We start from the raw sequence: 21,748 nt of genomic DNA on the forward strand, positions 1-21,748 counted from the left end.
GTCTTTTGAGAAATTACATTGGAAAAGTTGTTTTCCAGTGAAGTCTGGAAATGGTTATACACAGAGGCCCTTTTTGTCTTACGTTAGCAAAACTTGGAATAAAAAAAGATTACTGTACAGAAAATGCTACTCTTTAAAAAAAATAAGTTAAACCTCTGGTATTTACAGATGTTATTGTTGGGCTGGCCTCTGCAGGAGTCAGAACCTTTTGTCTGGGCTTTTTGCAAACTACAGCAATTATTTTTACATGAAAAATGTGTTTACTTTTAAAATAAATTCAGTAATCAATGTATGCAATGTGGAATGGATTATTATTACAGTCTCTATGGTGTTGAGTTGAAGCTAGACCGACGTTAAGCGTTGCCACCAGAGGGCGCCCTGGTTATGAATTTATCCATCCTTTTACAATCGCGTTTTGTCTATTTTTTTTTTGTCCCAAACTGCGACCCGTAACATGTTCCTCTTGAGCCACCGTATCTCCTAACAGCACATTATGCTCGTTCAAATTTTTCACATGTAATCTTTCATTAAGCGTTTTTATTTAGGCTTCAAAAGAAAGTCAAGCTTCACAATGTCTGTTCAATCCACAAACCCCAACAACCCCATCGTGTTCTTCGACGTTACCATCGGAGGCCAGGTGAAGTATGAGGTTTAAAAGTGTGTTTCTCTCGAGCTGACGTTAAGATAACGTTTGTTATCCCACCCTGCCATAATGTTATGTATTTGATGAAAGTTTTGATACAGTTAACGTCCGCGATATTTTCAGCGTAATTTAAAATACTGTAACTGATCATTATTTGCAGAAAGATTGAAAATGCGAGTATCTGAGCGCGCGTTGTTCTCGTGTTTGCGACATGAAGCGGTAAACTGTTGATCCATGTGTTCGAGAGTGAATAAATATATTATATCTTTATTGACTGTGCTCTAAAGCAGGGACTCAACTGAAGTAAATCCTGTCTATTAGTTAAAAAGATAATTGCAGGCGTGACATTATTGTGACTGTTTTAATCCTTAATTTATGTAGTTACAGTATAACGTATCAAACTAATGCAAAAATGTTTGTACATCAAAACATCGTCACCCTATGGACACTGCAAAAAACAACTAATAATCGTCTTTTTTCTTTTACGACATGACTCTCAAAACACATTTCCTTGCCAAATGTACTCACATCTCAACCACTGTTTCCCCACTGCCCACAATGAGGGTAAAGTGAAGGGAAATTAGAATGCCAGAGAAGAAGACATGTTGGACAATGTTCAGTCTATGGTTGAGAGAGTCCCCGAATCACTGTGATCAGTGCATCAATCCTACATTTTGTATTATTCACTTAGATATGGTATTTTGTTAATTCATAGTTGATAAATCAATTATTTGAGAATTTCTAGTTTTCTGTAGCATCATCGTCTTTGGCCATGTAACACGTGTTGTAAGGTATCAAATTGTAAGTAACCCTGTGATTCTTCCCCTCATCCAAAGTACCATCCCTGCCAAAAATAAAAATAAGTACCTCATGAAAGAAAAGGCTATGATATGAAGCATCATTAGGATTCATGCATTAGTTGTCAGAAAATAATTAGCTTCGGACAGGTGGCTCTTAAACTCACTGATAGCATCCATCGTTGTCCAGATGCCCTTAGTTAAAATGTATATATTTAAAGTCCATTAGGCTTATCTGTTAAAATTAGAAGCAAGATATTGACTGATATAATCATACAGTAAATGACCTTACTATATGCTCAGACATTAATGGTATACTTCACCCATTGAAATCTCTAGTGAAATGTTGTCATATATTTAGAATAAATGTGAAAGAATATTTTAAAGTTGGTGTCTTCTTGACAGAAAAAAATGCAGAAAGTGTCTTTTTGGCTTATGTGGATGAAAGACAACAACTCCCAGAATGCACAGCAATCCAGGCCTCTCCCACTAAAGCTAGTGTGCTCTATTACAGACATTTCCTCAACTGATTTTGAGATTTCTTCCTGAAGGAATTGGTATTTCAAAAATTCCTGACAGCAAACATGTCTGTGTCCGACCAGTGAGAGCAGCGAGACCACCAGTCGGCCCCAGCTCGAGCCGACCCGGGCTCCTCATCCTCACGGCCACCAACAGGCAGGTGTTGTGCCTTGGCTGTTGAGGCACAAGACCTGTCTGTCGTCGGCAGCCGCCTCCTGTTTCAACATCAGCCCCATCTGCTCGTCGCTATATTACTTGTAGAGATAGCCATGAACATCCGATTTGAGCACAACACCTTTAAAATACTCTTCGTACATATCAGTTTAAAGTTAAAACATACTTTATTCGCTATTATTGTTTCTTATCAGCCTTCTTATGCAAGATGGCAGACGTTGCTTTTAGATTCTGGCAGTGAAGTCCCAACCTCTACTCTGTAATAGGTCTGTAGCTTCAGTGCGTCGAAAACATGAACCATTACTGCCATATCGTTTCACCCCCTCTAACCACAGCAGCCTCTGATGATATAAAATCAAGATTTTCGTCATCATACGAAATAGAGCTTTCCCATCTCAGGGGTATATGAGGGCGGAAAAAACACAAGGTTTCTAATGATATGAATCCTAGTGCATTATCACTTTAAGGGAATTATTTATGATAATATTCATATCTACTATCTCATAAGCTCCATGCCCAGAAATGTGGTAACACAAGGATTAATATTGGCGTTGCTTTAGAAAAATGGAGAGAGGTCAGAACACAAAATGGTTTCGAGACAGATGTCGAACTTTCTAAACTATGATGCCTCTGTGTCACCGACATGGCAACCAGTGTGAGCATCTCCTCTTGGGCTGACGGGGATAGCTCTCCAGGATGTTTTGAATTTAGACTGCAGTACCAATTTTAAACATTACGTGTCAGGGTTACATATACTACAAGTTGCTCACAGAAACACAATTGGATCATGTCACAAATATTTTGTGATTGAGGAAATAAAATAAAGCAGATGACTGGTTTAATTGCAATGGGGAGGAGGGACAGTATATACACAATTATAAGTGACAATTAGAGCTGCAGCTATCGAATATTTTAGTAATCGAGTATTCTATTGGATATCCCGATCGATTAATAGAATAAATTGTTACAACCAACCACCTCTGCTCTACAGCTGCTGATGCTCACCATATTACTAACAGGGTCCCAAATTAACTTTTTGATTCACTGGTAAAGGCGGCAGATAAATTAAAAATACAGGCCAAACACGTTTTAATGGCTGAAATAACAAATACTGTTTTGTGTAGCCTACACATCTGTTACAGTACATTTAATTGAGAAAGCATTATGTTCTGTTGAATCAATCACACAATCATTTTGTCAGATCAGGAAATTGAGAAACTTTAAATACATATTTGCTAAATTATTATTCCACAAAACAAGTTCTGTCTTGATTTAGCTTTGAAGACGTCAGACATTTAATATAATCAGCCTGTTTATTATTTTAAGTGTGCGTATCTCTGTCTGCTCCTGCAGCGTGTGCATTCAGCGTGCTCACAGACTGAGACTACAGAGACCATAGACATACGTCTATGACAGAGACTGTGAGGACGTTGCTATCGTTATGTTAGCTGCAAAAACGGAGAGAGTGAACGGCGAAAAGCCGACCGTTTGACCGGATCACGTGTTCCTGACTGGGTCGTATGGATCACGGATCAACTGTGTGCTGACTAAAAGTTAAAAAGGGCGCGCCGCGCTCGTGTGTGCGTGTTAGCGCTGAAGTGTCTGTGTGTAAGAGTCAGAGGGCCTTTTTCAAACCAACCCCTACACACTGACGGAGTGCACTCCGTCAGAAGTCACTCGCAGCTGAATGAAGTCCCCTCCATCCAGGTGTAGGGTAGAAATACAGCAGCAGGCTTTGGGACAAACTTCACTCTCTCAGGTGGAAACAGGAAGTGTGTGTTACCATGGTTACTCAGCAGCATCCTAGGGGAACGGCTTATTATTAATGTACGTAATACATTCTGTAAAAGTCTTAATGTAGATTATTTTTCTCTAATAAATTTATATTAGCGTAGACTTACAGCAAAACGATCAGATGGAGCCCACATTTTTTATTGTAATTTATAATTTAATGTTTAGTTAATTTATTATAATATCAAAGAACAGGTTGTCTTAAATGAAAGCACAGACAAGGAGACTATAAATGAACATCACAGCTGCAAGACGTTTATTTTTTTGTTGTAGCCGAAATTAAGTTTTACAAAGAAATCGAAAGTCAAACAATGATAAATAACAGTGAGAAGTTGTCGCAACATAATTTAATATTCTTTAGTTTTTATAACAGTCCCTTTAAATATACAATCAAATAAACAGAAGGAAGAAAAGAAGAGGAGGCTTTTATTTGATCCTTTAAAACAATAAACAGGTGAAGTTGTTAACGTCTGTTTGATGATATTAAATGTCCGTCTTAGTTGGAGCAGTGTGTTGGTTTGTTCAAACACTTACACACGGAACTTACTTTTGTATAGGTCAGTCCTGCCGTGACTACCGGACGCAATAGGCGTTACACGTGATCATCAAGTGGGCATCGGTGCAGACTCGTTGGCGGAGGGTTTTATGGCCCAGTACCGCTCCCCGCTCAGTGGTTTGAGACGGACTTAATATGGCGTACCCTCCGCGTGGACGCGCAAACGGAGGGGTAGTGGCTAGTGTGTAGTGGACGGTTTGAAAAAGACCCATAGACTGTAAGAGTCAGAGTGCAGCAGAGAGAGGAGCAGGTAGCTGCAGCTACATTAAACATGTTTTATACTCACAGCATAGTTTTAATGACGCAAAAAAGCCCAAAAAACTAAACGAGGCCTCGAGACAGCGAAAATTCCTCAAGGAATTTTTGTAATCGAATTATTCGAGGAATGTTTCAGCTCTACTGACAATTGATCTTAACTTAGGCACTGTTTCTGTGATCAGTGCGTTAAATTCTATGTTGTTATTGGCATTTTCTATCGTTTAATTAGTCAGGTATCATGATATTAAGTAATAGTCTTTCTTAATATTCATTGCAGAATAGTAAGTAGGATATTGTAATTGTTGTATCATTTAGGGCCTGATCAGTTTGAGAATTTTGGGGTCGATATATGTGAGAGAAGGGGGGGGGGGAATCTTTGAAAGTATAGTGTCCGTTAATTTTATTAGATTTTTGTAGATATACAAATGTATTGGTTGATCCTCAAATGCAGGTGTCATAAACTTGTGGAAAAAATATACACTATAAAAGACAAGATGGCCACTCAACTGGTAATGAACTGTTTATGTACATGCATCACAGCTTGACACTGTAGAGTGAATGTGCTCGTTGTACGCATTGGTGTCTGGTGGCTAAGTCTATGTATCTCTGGAAATCTATGTATATCTGCAATAATGTTACCGGCTGGATATGCTATTATCAGCTGGCCAATTAATCGGTTGGGCTCGAGTATCATTCCCCTGGGTCTTTCTTGTTCTGTGATAGTCTTCTTCTTTGGTGTTCTAAATTTTAAGCAGAGTAAGAAACAAATTATCAGACCTTTTGCTGTTGAAAGGATTTTGATGGAGCTGTTCAGATATATAGTTAGCGCTGTATGCCGAGGACAAGTAGCTAACTGAGGAAATAGAACATGTAATCACTGTACATTCATATAGGTTTTTAAAGTTTAATGCCCTGTACCTGCTCAGGGACAACAGATGGAAATGAGCTAGTTAGCTCAATCTGTTACAAAGCATCGCTTCTCTTGTGAGACTAATTTTTGTACAATGTCTCTGATACTTATAAACTTTGAAAAACTCCTGGATGTGCTGATAAAGCGGGTTTGTATTAACAACTGTCTGTAACAAGGCAGCATCTTTCACTGGATAGACGAGTGAACAATGTATATCTTGTTTTGAGTCTTTATTCACATATATTACACATTCTGTACATTTTAAACCCAGAGGAGAGTGTTTTTCTTCTTTTTGAATGGGATGAACACAGCCATGGGGTGCTGCTGCCATTGTGGTCCTTTGCTCAGTTGCCAGAAAACATGCCATGAGCACACATTTTCTGGTAATTGGCTGTATGGACCTTGCGTCATACTTTTTGCCCAAAATACCAAACCTACAAATAAACTGTTGGCACACTCCACCCATAGAACATTTACACTGAGGTAGCCAGGTATTCCCATGCCCGAGAGCAGACAGCCCACAGAGACAGCTAGATAAGGCAACCAAAACAAACCAAAGCCCAGTGTTAGACTGAACCACAGAGGGGGACGTGACCAGTTGGTGTCCTCCAGGTAATTCTTCTCACGGTTTTTTTCCTCAATGCCATTAGTGGAGATGAACAGGTCGCTCCTCTTCTTTTCTTGTTCTTCCCTTGCCTCAGATATTCTGTTAGCCTCTTTCAACCAGGAGGGAATCATTGAGTGAAAGGGTAGCATCATACAAATAACTGCAATGAAAAGCGCCGTAACAAAGTATGTAGTCACCGCAGACGGATCTACTTTACACGCTAAGACGACTGTCTTTGTCACATGGTCTAGTTCTATCAGCTCACTTTGGACATGACCAAGTGTGCAAGTAACAGCCAGAATCCACACCAGCAATGTCAAGATTGCATTCCTGACTAGTTTGCAGGAATGTCTTTGATTACAGAGGGATGCATCTTGTAGACAGTAGTCCAGAAATCCGATCAACATCATGGGTAATGGTACTGCTCCATATGCAGCCGATGCATTAGCCAAGACGAAGCAAGGTGATACATGGGATTTTTCAGTGCCAAGAATCCACACTGTTGCCGTAAAAATCACCAGTAGCAAGTCGAACAGCACAAGGGACAGGCTGCACATGTTCAACCAGAACTTATAGAGCTTCTGGCAGAATAAGTAAAACACTGATGCATCCAGTCCCAGCTTTAAAATCATAAGTAACAGATACTTTGCAGTATTGTCATTGTGACAGCGAGTACTGCCTTCCCATTGCTCCATGACAGCAAGCATTGGACTGGTTTTTCGATGGTCCTGGCACCTCAGTGGCAGTGTGTAGAATGTGTTTGCACCAGTTGTCAGCTCAATGTCAAGATGCTCCTGGGTATTCTGGAAAAGAAGAGAAGGAATTATAAATGCTAGGATAGCAAACGTCTGGCTTAAATGACATGAGAATTAGTTGATTATGTACAAGGGGTTGACCCTCAAAGGATAGAACATATGTATATACAAATACAATAAGTTTTGAATGATCTAACTGCCACAGAGTGATATACAAGGTTAATTGTTGAGAAGCAGTGGTTACCAATTCATCTGGCTCATGTTTGCTGTCAGTCCCCTACAGTAAACAGTATCAGTGTCTGAGACTCAATGGACATTAAAGGATAAGGAATGAAATGCAGCAATTGTTAACACTCAAAATGTGGCTTTTGCCCAACTCTAAAACTACATCCATTCATGTTTGCCATTATCAAACATCAATCTTTTCTTGGTCAAAATCGAATGTGTTCATTCCATTAGACACAATAATAGCACAAGATGTATGTAACTTGGCATCATAATTTGTGAATCATTAAATGTCTGAAGTCGGTGAATGTTTCGTGCAGAGTGCAGAATCCAAACTGTATATGTCTAAGGAGGAAAGGAGATGAAGCAGAACGACTGACCTTTTGAGTGTTCTACTGATGCATAACTTAATTGCGGTAGGAACAGTACACAAGACAATCACGTGTGACAATTAAACAGTTTTTTTTAGCTGTGCACCCCATCCACTGAAGTTTTAAAGAGTGTATTTAAATTACATTTTATACTCATTGTTTTTTATTGTTATGTTTAAGCATTCTGGCAACAGATTTACCTGTAGCATAAAAGCACGTCATCAATCAAAGTCATTGAGTAGATGCAAGTTTATTTTCTTACTTGGCAAAGTAATGTATTGCACATTCGGCTCTTCTCTGCACACCTCTATCGTCCTCATGTCAACACCTAAGAGCAGTGCATTCCAGCAGCACAAAGGCCAACTAGAATTTCCAGCTTTTCTCAACCAACAAAGTATGAAAAGGTGCAATTAAACAAAAAAACCCAACCTCTGTACCTGTACTAGTCCAGTGAGTTTCAGTGGCGGTCCAGGTGTTTATTTCCTGCAGTAATGTAAGTTGCACACCCTGTCTGCTTTCATCAGGACTGATCAGTGATCAGGTGGTGTCAGTCTTTTTAAACAGGTGTTCATGGCTCCACCTACTGCTTTTATTGTAAATGCAAACAACTGATGAGACGCATCGCATTCTTTCAAGAAGCAGGCCTGTTTTGCCTCTCACATGCCCCAGAGGCAACTTCCACGTGTGTCACTTTGCATGTTCTATGACCAACCAGTAGTTTCTAGTTGAAACCACAACCTGCTGGGACTTTCTTTCATCTGCACATGTCCCTGTACAACTACACTAGAGTCCCAAGAAACAGCTTTAAGAGTTGAATTCTGGAGGCCTCCAGTTCCAGAAAGTTCTTTCTTAGTTGAATTTATTGAATTTATTATGACGTTATTCTCTCAAAATGACAACTTCAATGTCATAACATAACGGCCTGGGTCATGTGAATCAATGACTTTAATGACATAATTTACAACATTATTTTGTAAACTTACAACTTTAATCTCTCCATAAATGTACTTTATTTTCGTGATATTGCAAAGATCTCTGATGCCACCATAATCAGAAATATAGCACACAAATGCGCTCCTGTAGGCTTAATACTAGGATGATAAACACTTTGAGTTAATACAGGGACTTTTACTGTACTGACTGTTTGCTCCCACTCTGACTATGATCCTTCTGCCTCTAGGTGAAGGAAACTGAAGGCGAGTTTAGAAAGGTGTGCTCGAATGTCCTCGCAGTGTTCCGACACTTTGTACTCTTGCACATTTCCATTCAGTCAAATACTGTGGCTTGTACTGATACTAGTTCAGTTAAATTGACGTTTTCTTTCCCTCCCCTACTCTGCTAGTTTTTCTGTTTGGAGGAATCCACAAAGTCCTCACTTCATTACCCTTGTGTCGGCTAAATGGCTTTACCGCAACATACATTGATCGAATGTAGGCACTACAAAGGAACTTTTAAAACGTGAAAAGGGTCTTACCTGTTGTGATACAGCCGACATAGGAACACCTCAGCCGATTGAACCGCTCTGAAGTCGATGTTAGTTCTAAACATCGTTCGTCCCCACAAAGCAAACACAGAGACCCATTGGCTGTGTTTTCACTGTGAGCCGTCTGTGGGGATGGAAGAGTGATGTCATGTGGTCAAACTACTCTTTTTACACAAGCACATTGTTTGTTTTCACAGACACACACTCAGAAGCACACACACACACACACACACACACACGATTGTTGTCAGTCAGCTACTTACAAGCCCCTTTGAGTTGTGGGAGGACTGGGTGATCAAACACCCACACTGCTCAACAAATATACACACACACACACACACACACACACACACACACACACACACACACACACACAAACCCTGTAAGGGATTCAATGTCTTGTAATGTGCTGCATCAAGATTAAAGATTCAAAATCACTTGCATTGTTGAGAGGAGAGTCAGATCATTGTTTTGAGGGCAGTCAACAGAGAGCTGAAAGATGTAACAGGATTAAGCTTATGTGTCATCGTATCCATGGCAAAGGCCAAGAAGAAATCTTATCTTATCGAATGGAGTGTAACTGGTTATTCCAGAGAAGGTTTTCAGTGTCAAAAGAGATGCTTCCAAAAACAAGTGTGGCCTGTTTCTTTATATTGTATGAAGTTTGCCTGGGGCTGACGGCCAGTCTTTTTACATGTTTCTGTCTTCTTTTGGGTTCCTGGTTGTTTGTGTGTGTATTGAACTTGTAAAACAACGTTGTCTCAACTGTCTTGTCAGGATGTCGGTCGGATGAAGATTGAACTCTTTGCAGATGTGGTTCCGAAGACCGCTGAGAATTTCAGGTAAGAAGAAAGTCTGCTCAGACCATTAGATTGTGAGAAAAAAATAATAATCAGAGAAACACATTAAACTGTTAGTTTAGTTTTCAGAGATGTAACTTAATTCCGTCCTCTCTCTTCTACAGGCAGTTCTGCACTGGAGAGTTCAGGTAAGACTGTGATCTTTAATGGGGAACAAACTGTCAAGCACACGTCTTCACATGCTTTTAAGAAGTCTTATCAATTGGCAGAAACTTCATTGTTTAAACATCAAGATGACAAACATGCATCCATTGTGTGAGGTAAAGAGGTTCGGAGAGACCTGAGAAGCACAAAAGGTCCCTGAATGTTTACACATGTGCTGTTGCATGACAAAGAGTCGGGACAGGAGGAGTCCACAATCCTTTTGAGTTATTCAACACTGTAGTGGATCTGCTCTGTTGCAGTCAGCTTTGCTGAGTCACTGAGGATGATAAATGCTCTGCATGGCTGTCAAACACTGAAAGAATACAAGAGCTTTATAACAGAACGTTAAGCTCATGATGCAACACTCCTTGTTTCGTGACAGGATCAAGAAGTGTTTGGTGCTTGAGCACTTGTGGGAGCGCTCACACTCGTACTTTGATGGTGAAGCATGTTTTAGGCACCAGATTGGTTAGTGTGAGTGTGCCATTTGTGACTCCATATGCAAAGGTCATAGTCTCTCCTCACTCACTAATAGTCAAATTCAGCTGCAACTGAAAAGTCTCATTTATACTGTTGTTGAACTACTGCCAGCCTAAACAAACACTGGCTTATATCACATGATTTCTATCCAAAGCCCTACAATATGTTTGTCTTCACGGTCAGCGTCATTGCCACACTTTTGTCTTACAGGAAGGATGGTGTCCCCATTGGTTTCAAAGGTTGCACATTCCACAGGTAAACACCATGGCAGCTTGATTGGTTAGCTCAAATTATACTCGGATGTTGAACATCTTGGCCCCTTCTTTTACATTTTTCTTTTACAGTTTTTCTTCAAGTAAAACCAAAACCCTCTGCCCTTTTCTCGTTATCTAACCTGGACGCTCCCTAGAACAGCCTCACCTTGCATTGAGGCCGTTTTTGTCTTTGTTCTTCTTCATTTTCATAATTCCAGTCACAAAATAGCAATCAGAACTTAAAATATAAATAATAATTTTACACTCTCTGGAAAGTTTTATTGAATCGAATTGCATTTGTAGATTTTTTTTTATTTTTTTTTTATTTTTTACATGGATGAATAAGGAAACAGTCAGTTCTTCTTCTTCTTCTTCTTACCAAAACAATCTGTCCGACATGTTTTCATTGTCAGGGTGATCAAAGACTTCATGATACAAGGAGGGGACTTTGTAAATGTGAGTATATATTCACATTTTTCGGCAGCGTTTTCTGTTTCTCAGCAGAGGAGGCAACATGATTGCTTTCTCTGAGTGGATAATAAAAGGAGATAAATGCACTTTAAAGTGGAGTGGATACCATTGACAATCTATGATAGGATTACTGTTGTGATTAGAGTGGAACAATTATAGCACTGGGCATGAAAGTAAAGGATGAAAAAAATATATAGATATATGAATGAGATATTAAAATCAACTATGTGATTGTTTCCTCATCTGTTAAAGTTGGTTGCATTGTGTCATAAAGTACCTTACAACCCCACAATGTCTGATCTTAATTTACTCTTGCCATGACAAACTGCAGTGAAATTACTCTTTCACCCCCTGGTGGTCACATGGTGAATTACACAATGTGTATATTATCTGAATTTCCAGCTTTCTCTTTCTTCTTTGTGAGCACACATTCTGTTTTCTGTCCTATGTTTGAAGGGTGATGGGACAGGTATCTGCAGCATCTACAGAGGGCCATTTGCAGACGAGAACTTCAAACTGAAGCATTCAGTGCCTGGTCTTCTTTCCATGGTAAGTATGTGCAATTAATAAATGCCCAGATGGCCACTGTTTAATGAGGACATGCTCTGTTTACTTACATGTTGGCTTTTCCTACTATCACTGACTATATCCTGCAACTCCTCTTTAGATACAAAGTTTTAATCGACCATCTAAATTTAGTTGTTTAGTGTATCGACTTTTCCTTCGTGAAAAGCTGCTACTGCTACTGCAGGAAGCACCCTAACTAAGATGCAAGTCTTCTTCTGAGGTGGTGTTTCTTGGAGCATCCACGTTATTGGAACCCTTCCACATTATCAGGGATCTCAGGGTCTCGGGTGTTTCGTCCCTTAACCTGAACACCTCGCCTGAGTGGAGCAGTGAAGACTGACTAGCCTTCACTTGCAGAAGGGTTCAAACTGTGGGCCCTCTTCAGCTACAACAATCTCTAGCTGGACTCGGCTGCTGCAGATATATCTCTGGTTGCTTTTTTCAGATGTTTAGGCTCCAGGCCCATTCTCTGGAGGAAGTAACACACCGATTTTGCTGGAAAGGCGTGGCAGCCGACTTCAATGGGGTAGCTGGTCGCATGCCATCCCTTTAAGACAGCTTCATCGACCAGGTCTTGGTACTTGGCTTTTTTCAGTTGGTGGGACGTGGCTAGCCTCTCTTCCCAGGAAACAGTGAGCTTGACCACTATAATGGTTTTCCTGCTCCTGGATAAAAGGACCATATCTGGTCGGAGTGAGGTCACTGCCATGTCCTGCAGGAAGACGAGCCTCCTCTTCAGGTCCACTCTCAACTCCCAGTCGGAGGCTTGTTGCAAGGTGGAGGTTGGGTTCTTGGCCATCGTGCTGGTCTTGTGAGCCATGTCTCCTTTCCTCACAAAGGTTGTGGCTTTGGGTGGTTGGGCCTGCTTGTTTTTGGCTTTGACTCGCTTTTGTTCCACCCATTTAGAAATTTCCATGAGCACCTTGTCGTGTCTCCATCTCTACCACCCTGCAGCCAATGCCTTTGGGCAGCCGGTCAGTATGTGGTTCAGTGTGAAGGTGACTGCTCCACATTGGCTGCAAGATGGATCTTCCTCTCTACCCCAGATCTTAAGGTTTCTTGGGGTTGGCAGTAGGTCAGTCACTGAGCGTAAGAGAAGGCTCAATTTCCCCTGGTCAGTCTGCCACAGTTCCCATGCACCTGATCCCATTGCGTCCATCGATCTTGAGAGGCGAGTCCAATCGCTTTCACCTGGCGCTCCTCCTCTGCTGTCTCACTCTATGCACCACAAGCTCTGGCATCAGCCCTGCTCCATCATTTCGTGCTGTAGTGTCCAAGGCCTAGGCGTCCCTGGCATACTACACCCACAATTTCCTGGTGTTTCCAGTGGGATTCTGCTTCCATCACCCGCATTTGATGGTCTTACTTTCCTGTCTTAAGACGAGAGGTAGCTTTAAACTCCTCAACCACTGAAGTGACTGGCAAGGAAAGCTTGGAGGTCTTGCTGTACAGATTGATATAAATAAAAAATAAGCTGACCAAAAATGACGAACACATTTTAAAAACTGCAAATCTTCCTTAATGATGTGTGTCTTATACAGGCAAACAGTGGTCCAGGCACAAATGGTTGTCAGTTTTTCCTTACATGCGCTAAATGTGACTGGCTGGATGGGAAGCATGTTGTCTTTGGTGAGTGAGTCTTATTGGAGCACGTTTGTTTTGATTTTATTTTGTTTTTTGTTTTGTGACTTAACTTGTTGTCTTCACAACTATTTCAGGAAAAATAGTTGATGGTTTGCTGACCATGAGAAAAATTGAGGTAAATGCTTTTATTTTTTTTGTAATTTATATTTACCATATGTAATGTATTTTTATCCTGGGGTATCTTGTACCGACAAGTTAGATTAACAAAATATTGAATATTACATGAAAGGAGAGGTACCACTCCTTCTGCTGAAAACTTCCAGTTTTCTCACTTTTTAAAATACAGAGTTGAATAGATATATGATAAAACAGTAATTTATTAATAAGTTATTGCACTCGGAAGCCTTACTGGTAGATATTTTGAAATGATCACTGAGGATGCACTGAAGGTTTACATCTCTTTGAATAATGAGCTGATCTATCTTAACTTTTTGCTTCTCCCAACAGAATGTTCCTACAGGACCCAACAATAAACCCAAGCTCCCCATCCTTATTTCACAATGTGGAGAGATGTGATCCAGCGTATGCCCTTCAATCCCTGAACTACACAACCTTTATACATGAAGTAGTGTTGTTTGTTAGTCCTCTGCAAACATTTACCCTTTTTTACTATATTGATGCCTTCTCCCATCTTGCACTCTCAAAGACATTCTTAAATAAAGAGACATATTCATTGATTTTTGCCATTTTTTGACTTGGTCATATCTGATCCCAGGTAACCTACTGTGTCAAAACCCAGAAATTACTTTTCAGACGGGCTTAGGTCACCAAATATGATGGATTTATGGGTGTGAGATTTGCTTTGTGAATTGTAATATTCAACACAGTTGCTAATATTTTCCAGAGTGTATAATGAGACAGTTGTGTGTCAACCACATTGTGTTATCAATTGTGACCAATAAATTGTTTAACTTTTTTCTAAAATTTTGGACATGTGTTTTTCCTTGAATTTCCCTCGGAATCAATAAAGTATCTATCTATCTATCTTCCATCTGCATCCTACTACGTCCTACTTCAGAGTGCATGAAGATTATTAGGTCATTTGTTTTTAGGGTTTTTGTCATTGTATTTGGAATTGTATTTCTCTCTTCCCAAATATTTTGACTAAGAACTATAAACTATAAGGCTATGGATTTATTTTAGTAATAATACTGTTTACTATGGGAAACAAAGGTGAAAGAAATCAAGTTATTTTCAGTCCCTTTCAATCTTCACAGCCTGTATATATGATTTAAGATATTTAAGGTGTATTTTAGAAGCCAGATACAGTCATTATTTTATCTACCTAAGAACATGATGTTTCCTCCCATTTCTGTACATGACCTCGTAAAAAAAATGTAACCATAAGAATCTCAGGATGAGAGAATTTCGCCGAGGTGTATTCTCTGGATCTGAGTTGATAGTAGGAAATAATCGATCTGAAACCACTAACCATGAAGGATGGAAACATTTTACAAGGAAAGGCACGAGAGTCCTCCAAAGAACAACTCTCGTGCCAAGCAATCCTCTGCTGAACTTATGGCTACCTCTTATCCCAGCCATCCATTCAAATCTAAGCCACCAGACCCCCTCCCCCATCCACGCTCTCCCTCTTCTGCCTTGGATACCGTTCTCATAAAAGAATCCTTTCAGATGGAGACTGTTCTTATGGAGGGAGGAAGAAGGTTGTTTTTTTTTAAGAGGGGGTGTGGGGGTTCTTTAGGGATGGGGGGGGGGGGGCTTTCTGGGGTCAATGCTAAAGCCTATCTTTGTGTGGGAGAACTCGGCTCGGCAATTAACAGCGAGCTCTCACACATCAGCCAGCGCTCATAACAGTGCCAGTGGAGCATTACCATGACAATGGCTGGGGTGGGGGCTGTCTCACACACACACAGTCTGGGTCTCTCTGTTCTGTACTGGAAGTGGAGTTTGTGGATACACTCGGGATAATGAAGGCATTTAACCAATTTATTGTGCAGCGCATGATGAAATAAGGATCAGATTGTGTGACAGTATCTTATAGGCGTAGGAGTAATTATTGTGATTTCTTTCTCATGAACAATATCAAAGATCAATTTGCTGGGAAGGATATACAATTTTAAACGATTTCCCAGCAAAATATTCGAATAGTGCATGTGAGGACACAATCTAATCAAATGCTTTTCGTTGAGCCTACATATGGCCATTGTTCATCGTGGGTGCAAAGTGTCCTGAAATGACCTTGATTAAAAACAGTCAAGACAGCAAAGGGACTTATCTCATACTATGTAATGTCATTTTTTTTAATGTAAGCTAATAGTTCGGATACTTTTTGACTGGAAATATTAAAGCCTTTTTTTAGGTTTAAATGTTATAAAGTAGTCCATTCTCATTGGCTGAATCGACTGCGGAGAACTTAATGTTCTAAATCGTTCTGCAATGAGCTCCTATCCTAAATCTTCCTTAGTATCATGTTTGATTGAGAGGTACAATGCCAGTGCAAAAGTGAAAATGCAGTAGAACATTTGAAAATAAAATGAACATCACGTTCTATGGATTAAATAGCATCTGAACCTGCTCATGTTTCTCCCTTTTTAAATGAGTTTTTTCCGCAATTCATTTCTCAACTGCGTAACAGATTCAATGTTTTACACTTTAACATAATCAAAGGAAGTAGACTTATGAGGGTTTCGTTCAATCTCACACAACCACTAAATTACCAAATAAATCATCAGTACAGGGCGTCAGAGACAAAACTGATAACAGCTCAAGGGCTGAGCTGATGACAAGCGGTGCAAAGCATCTTCTGTAAGCCTTAATACTCTTCTGCATTATTACCTAAATTCAAAAGAGAACATTTTTCCGAAACATAGCAGTCCGAGACTAATACATGTAATATCTATTTCTGCAAATATGCTTAATCTTTCGCAAAAAAAATGTTATGACATGATTGTATTTATTTTTAATAATTTGCAAAAATCCACCAGAAGTCTAACTAAAAAAAAAACAAGCAGACACCCTGTTCCCAAAGTGTCACGGTTATCTGTCTCCCTTGTCTGGCTTTGACATCACTAAGGGGCGGTGGTAATGAACAGGTATATTCTTTTTTTAGCCAATGATGTTGTAACAAACGTTGGTCTCAAACTAGATTGACAGCGCGTCAGCGAATAGGACCACGTTTACAAATTCCAACCAATTCGAAGAGCAGTTGGGCGGACCCCGACCAGGAACATTCCCCGGCACAGTTTTTCATTCTGCCCAGTTCGATCGGCAACGGGAGCGGAAAGAGGAAAGCAGAGAGCCCCAAGGCAGTAGCCCCCACCACCGCCGGCCCAGGTTACCATCTAGCACCGGGAAACAGAGCAGAGAGCCGCCGCCGGCAGAAGCCATTACCAACTAGTAGTAACCATGAGCAGCGAGGCCGAGACACAACAACCACCGCAGCCTGCTGCCGATGAGGAGAGACCATCGAGCCCGGCAGCCGCAGCTTCCGCGGGGGATAAGAAGGTCATCGGTAAGACTAATAGAAATGTGCTAGTTAGCTAACGTGGTTTTGGCACAGCAAAGCCGATGCGAAAATGCAACGGTTGCTAACGTTCCATGATCGACTCGGTCAGTGGTTCAAGTAAGGATACACATTCAATACGTTAATACAATACTGCGATAATACAGTAACTGACATTGCGGTTTTAAAATTATGCAAAATCGGTAAATAACCGTGTAGTCCCTTCCCAGTTATCTCTAGGTACATATAACATCGAGTGTAGACCTCTGTTAGAAAATGGCATGAAATCAAAAACGAAATTTTATCTTTAGATGGGGGGGGGAAGAAAAAACCCCCACGATGAAGTGTCAGTTGGAAGATCGGTCGTGTTACAGAGACTAGCTTACATTTACTGCTATACTACGGGGAATTGGTTAATGTCACTGTTAAGTTATTAATGATTTCTCCAACAGACCATTGAGTTCACATCATTAATATACGGTGGATGTGAGTAATCTATTAGCCCGTGCATGTAGCCTGTTATTCGGCCTTCTAACGTCAGTTACTGTCACGGAGTGCCGTGTTACCGGCCGTCACGCGCGGCCGCTGAAGTTGTTTCGGTATGTACGAGACCGTTGATACCACATTAACGTTAAATGTTCGGCGGTTGAAGTTGATGTCGTTTTGTTTGAACGTCAACGGTTGCTGTTATTCTGTAACGATTAAACACGTTGAAACACACCGTAGACACGCATGGGGACTAGATTATTTTATTGCTACCTCTACAACCCGTTGAAATTAAGTACGCGTTAGCTGCTAACCCTCCCTTTGTTCACACAAGCGACTCAGGCTGCGCGTTACGGGGTTCTTCTCCCAGAATAATTATAATAAAGCACAGCATTTTGTTTATCAGACTCGTCAGACCAGGTACGGGGAAATTGTTTTACTCATCCAAGAACACATTACTGTTAGCGTTTGGCAAATTTAGCTGCCAACTCTGGGCTAGTATTTTGGCCTAAGCGCAGGGGTGGCAACGTTAGCTCCTTAGCTAACAAGGCTACACCGGCCTAGCCGGCAAGCGTTTATTTGCGTGGTAGCAGGAGACACTCAAAATGTCCGCCGACTGATTCCATTGAGTTTTTGCCCAGTATCGTTTTTTGGGAATAAAGTAATAACCAGCAACTATGTGTCTACTATTTCCCTTAGTATCTGTCGTTATGGATGTATACTGGCCTGTCAGCGCTGTGTTAGTTTACATTTCGGGCTTAAATTGAACCGCATGGACCCAGCTAACGATTTAGCTTATATGCTCGAAACAACCTCGGCACGCTGGTCGCTAACGCACCCGGCCGCGAGTCTACCACGTGTAAACGCCTGAGTACTGAAACATGCGGCTAAAATGGGGCAGTAGGTCTGTAGTTGTTGAAGTTTGAAATAATGAATCGTAATATTTGTAATGCTTATGTTATATTTCCATCGACTATATGTTCATGAGATTAGGCCACTGAAGTGAGTTTCATAAGCATTCAAGGAGCGCGTGAGAAATAGCGTAGTCATTATTTGGTCGTAGTACTCTGTGGTCATGTCGCACTTTGAAGTGCAGCTGGCACTGGGCTCCCCAACTATCATCTATAAAAAGGACAACAGTTGGTATTTAAAAATAACCTTCATATTATGTTGCCTTGAATCATCTGTTGTAATCTTACTCTTTCGCTATAATGAATGTTGAAACATGGAGAAGATGGGCACGGGCTTTCTGTAATAGAAGTACATTAAATAATTGTGATTTTGAAAAGCGAAACAATGAAATTCATCTCAGTTGATGATTTTCCCTGTATTGTTTCTGATTGCAGCAACAAAAGTCTTGGGTACAGTCAAATGGTTCAACGTCAGAAATGGATATGGTTTCATCAATAGGTAAGTTGACCCCCCCCCTATTACTTATCACTTATCTACAAAGACCCTGATAACGGCTTTGTGTGTGTGGAAGGAACTGCTCCAATCCTATTATGGCTTTTTGCTGACCAGCTGCCAAGACAATTTAACTGCAGGGCACTGTTAACACATCCAGTGTAGTTACATGTCCACAGATACAGTGTTGCACTCTTGCTCAGATAGATATTAATGTGTAACTTAACTTTTTGTGCTCCATTTCAAGGAATGATACAAAAGAGGACGTTTTTGTACACCAGGTAAGTTGTAAGCAGAGTTTTTATTTTATTTTTTGCTAAATTGACCATACACGTAAAATAATTATGATTACTTTTTTGTAGACAGCCATCAAGAAAAACAACCCGAGAAAATACCTTCGCAGTGTTGGAGATGGAGAAACTGTGGAGTTTGATGTAGTAGAGGGGGAGAAGGTAAGATATACTCATGGTGATCTTGGGTATCTCTGACTAGCTTGTAGTGCCTAAAGAGAACTTTTACATGTTGTTTTCCCGATCTCCATAATTCATTTTCTTTGAAAATTCCGCTTTACAAAGGGAGCAGAGGCGGCAAACGTCACTGGCCCAGGAGGTGTTGCAGTCCAGGGGAGTAAGTACGCCGCTGATAGGAACCGCTACAGGCGCTATCCCCGGAGAAGGGGTCCTCCTCGTGGTGGAGACTATCCAGAAAACTACCAGAGTGATGGAGAGGGTGAGCCAGGCAGCGGAGGCAGTGGAGGCCGCGACAAAGGCAGCCGAGATGGGGGAGAGAGCGCCCCTGAAGGAGACTCACAGCAGCCACAGCGCAGGCCCGCTTACCCCGGCAGACGGCGTTACCCGCCATACTTTGTACGTAGACGCTACGGCCGTCGGCCCCCATACACCAACGCACCACGTGGAGAGATGACTGAGGTACGCCGTCACAGGGCTTCTAACCTGAAGCAGGCACCCAGCGGTCCCTTGATGAAGTCGGGACATTTGATAGGTTGATGTCATACACAACTCTCAAACCTCTCCTTCACAGACACGTGGTTGTGAACAGAAAATCTTGGTGTATTGGGGGTCTTGCCAATATCTTGCAAATTGACTCCAAATACCTCCACCCGAGTTTAGTTTGACCTTTCTGTTGCACGTTTGCTCGTGTGAATGATACAGGTATCATGCAATGTCAAGCTGTTTCACCACAGCTATGGACTTTGTAATGCTACATGATCAATGTAAAGTTTTTTTTCTTATATTGTTTTGATGACTCTTGAAAAAGTAATTTGTATGTTCTATTTACCTTTAGGGAGGTGAGGGTGACGAGAGCCAGGGAGGTCCAGACCAAGGCAACAAACCAGTGAGGCAGAACTACTACAGAGGCTTCCGACCAAGGTTCAGACCAAGGTTTGCATGTTGGCTTTATTGACGCAGGGCTGCAACATTGGGAGGGTAAAGAAGTAGACAATCTGGTTCATTGCCAGAGTCTGCACAATTACATTTTACCTACTAAAAGGAACCTGAAGATACCGCCTGTTTTGGCGAGAGAAGCCCTCCCTTTATTGCAGCCTAACCTCAAATAGCAGCTGTGCATCCAAATGTACTTTTATTTTGTTGCAGAAATTCTCTTTTGTCGGCATCCTTTCAGTGACTGAAAGAATAGTTTTTCCTCGTTAACTCCAGGGGTCCACCCCGTCCCAGACCAGTGCGGGACGGCGAGGAGGACAAGGAGAACCAGGGTGGCGAAGGTGGTGACCAACAGCCCCGCCAGCGGCGCTACCGCCGCAACTACAACTATCGCCGCAGACGCCAACAGACCGGTGGTAAACCCGGCCAAGAAAACAAGGAGCCCAAGACAGGAGGTGACACATCTGCAGAGAAAACGTCCGCTCCCGAGGCCCAGCAGGGTGGGGCTGAGTAGGAAACAACCTGCCCTCCGGCACCGACCATCTTTTACCATCGTCCGGGTCAGTTGATAAGAGTCTCCTGATAAATTCCACTACAAGATAAGATTATGACCTGCTGGAAAACAGTCTAGGTCCCTCCCCCCCTCCCCGTGAAGTAATTCCTAGCTTTTTCATGTTTAGGTTCTGTGATAGATAATGCTAAGTTTGGGGTAATGCAAGATTTGATAAATCAAATTCATCCCAAACGTCACTATTTCTGCTTCAGCTTTTGGGTTAAGATCTATTATCTGCTGATGTTTACAGATTTATAATGGACTGTTTTGTTTGTTTTTTTACAGTTTATTTGTCAACAAGAAGAAACATCAAAGAAGATCTGAGCAATAAAGATTTGACTTGACGATCGTCACAAGCTTGCACCATGCATTTGACCAGATTACCACTGATTGCCTGCAGAATCTATGCAGACCTGTTTTTTTTTTTGTTTTTTTTTCATTATTTTTATGTGACAGCAACAAAACAATTTGGGGAAACAGCAAATGTTTTTCTAAATCTGTCCTAAGTTTTTACACCAAATGGTTTTTAAATAAAAATGGAATTTGATATCTGGTCAGTTTGACATTTTTAAATAACTTTTTATGTATTCAAACATTTTAACAAACTGCAAGCTCAAATAAAAGTCCAGAAACCAGACAAAAAGTCCCAAGTTGTCTTGTCTATTCTTTGTTACATGGTTGCTGAACTATTACCAAACAAAATTTGACATAGTATATTGATAGATGTATTTAGAAATGGTGAAATTGTGTGACACTGCATCTGTTCTTTGATTAAAACCTTAATGGAAATGAGGAAAAGCTTTATTTTTAAATAGCAAATTTTACCAGCATGTTGGTAAGTTGAACTTTTTATTTTTTTTTCACATTTTCTGACTAGCATCAGCAAACCCGACAAAGCATTGTGCAACAACAATGTAACCAACATTTGCT

General features: G+C 40.9%; 3 protein-coding genes across 7 annotated transcripts; 2 read left to right on the top strand and 1 right to left on the bottom strand.

Annotated features, from left to right (window-relative positions):
* Window positions 1–370: 370 nt before the first annotated feature.
* Window positions 371–14,433, top strand: ppih (peptidylprolyl isomerase H (cyclophilin H)). The gene is made up of 9 exons (XM_079359449.1): window positions 371–637; window positions 9,867–9,931; window positions 10,054–10,077; window positions 10,784–10,828; window positions 11,241–11,283; window positions 11,755–11,847; window positions 13,407–13,494; window positions 13,584–13,624; window positions 13,957–14,433. The coding sequence occupies exons 1-9, from the start codon at window positions 572–574 to the stop codon at window positions 14,023–14,025; spliced, it is 534 nt and encodes a 177-aa protein (XP_079215575.1). The 5' UTR covers window positions 371–571; the 3' UTR covers window positions 14,026–14,433.
* LOC306833853 (uncharacterized protein) lies at window positions 5,360–9,847 on the bottom strand. Of its 2 annotated transcripts, none has more exons than XM_079359443.1 (2): window positions 9,081–9,847; window positions 5,360–7,058 (listed from the first exon to the last, which is right to left on the bottom strand). In XM_079359443.1, exons 1-2 carry the CDS (start codon window positions 9,099–9,101, stop codon window positions 5,910–5,912), a joined length of 1,170 nt encoding a protein of 389 aa, XP_079215569.1. In that variant the 5' UTR covers window positions 9,102–9,847; the 3' UTR covers window positions 5,360–5,909. The 2 variants fall into 2 exon arrangements, with proteins under 2 accessions (XP_079215569.1, XP_079215570.1); XM_079359444.1 differs by lacking the exon at window positions 9,081–9,847 and adding an exon at window positions 8,044–8,396.
* Window positions 14,434–16,635: 2,202 nt separating the features above from the next.
* ybx1 (Y box binding protein 1) lies at window positions 16,636–21,464 on the top strand. Of its 4 annotated transcripts, none has more exons than XM_079358949.1 (8): window positions 16,636–16,981; window positions 18,805–18,868; window positions 19,110–19,143; window positions 19,225–19,314; window positions 19,438–19,791; window positions 20,168–20,253; window positions 20,542–20,825; window positions 21,104–21,464. In XM_079358949.1, exons 1-7 carry the CDS (start codon window positions 16,876–16,878, stop codon window positions 20,777–20,779), a joined length of 972 nt encoding a protein of 323 aa, XP_079215075.1. In that variant the 5' UTR covers window positions 16,636–16,875; the 3' UTR covers window positions 20,780–20,825; window positions 21,104–21,464. The 4 variants fall into 4 exon arrangements, with proteins under 4 accessions (XP_079215075.1, XP_079215076.1, XP_079215073.1 ...); XM_079358950.1 differs by having other exon boundaries at window positions 16,641–16,981; window positions 20,168–20,265; XM_079358947.1 differs by having other exon boundaries at window positions 16,711–16,981; window positions 19,438–19,728; window positions 20,168–20,265.
* The last annotated feature ends 284 nt before the right edge of the window (window positions 21,465–21,748 follow it).

Source organism: Symphodus melops (genome assembly GCF_947650265.1).
Source record: "Symphodus melops genome assembly, chromosome: 13".
NCBI classification, from domain to species: Eukaryota; Metazoa; Chordata; class Actinopteri; order Labriformes; family Labridae; genus Symphodus; species Symphodus melops.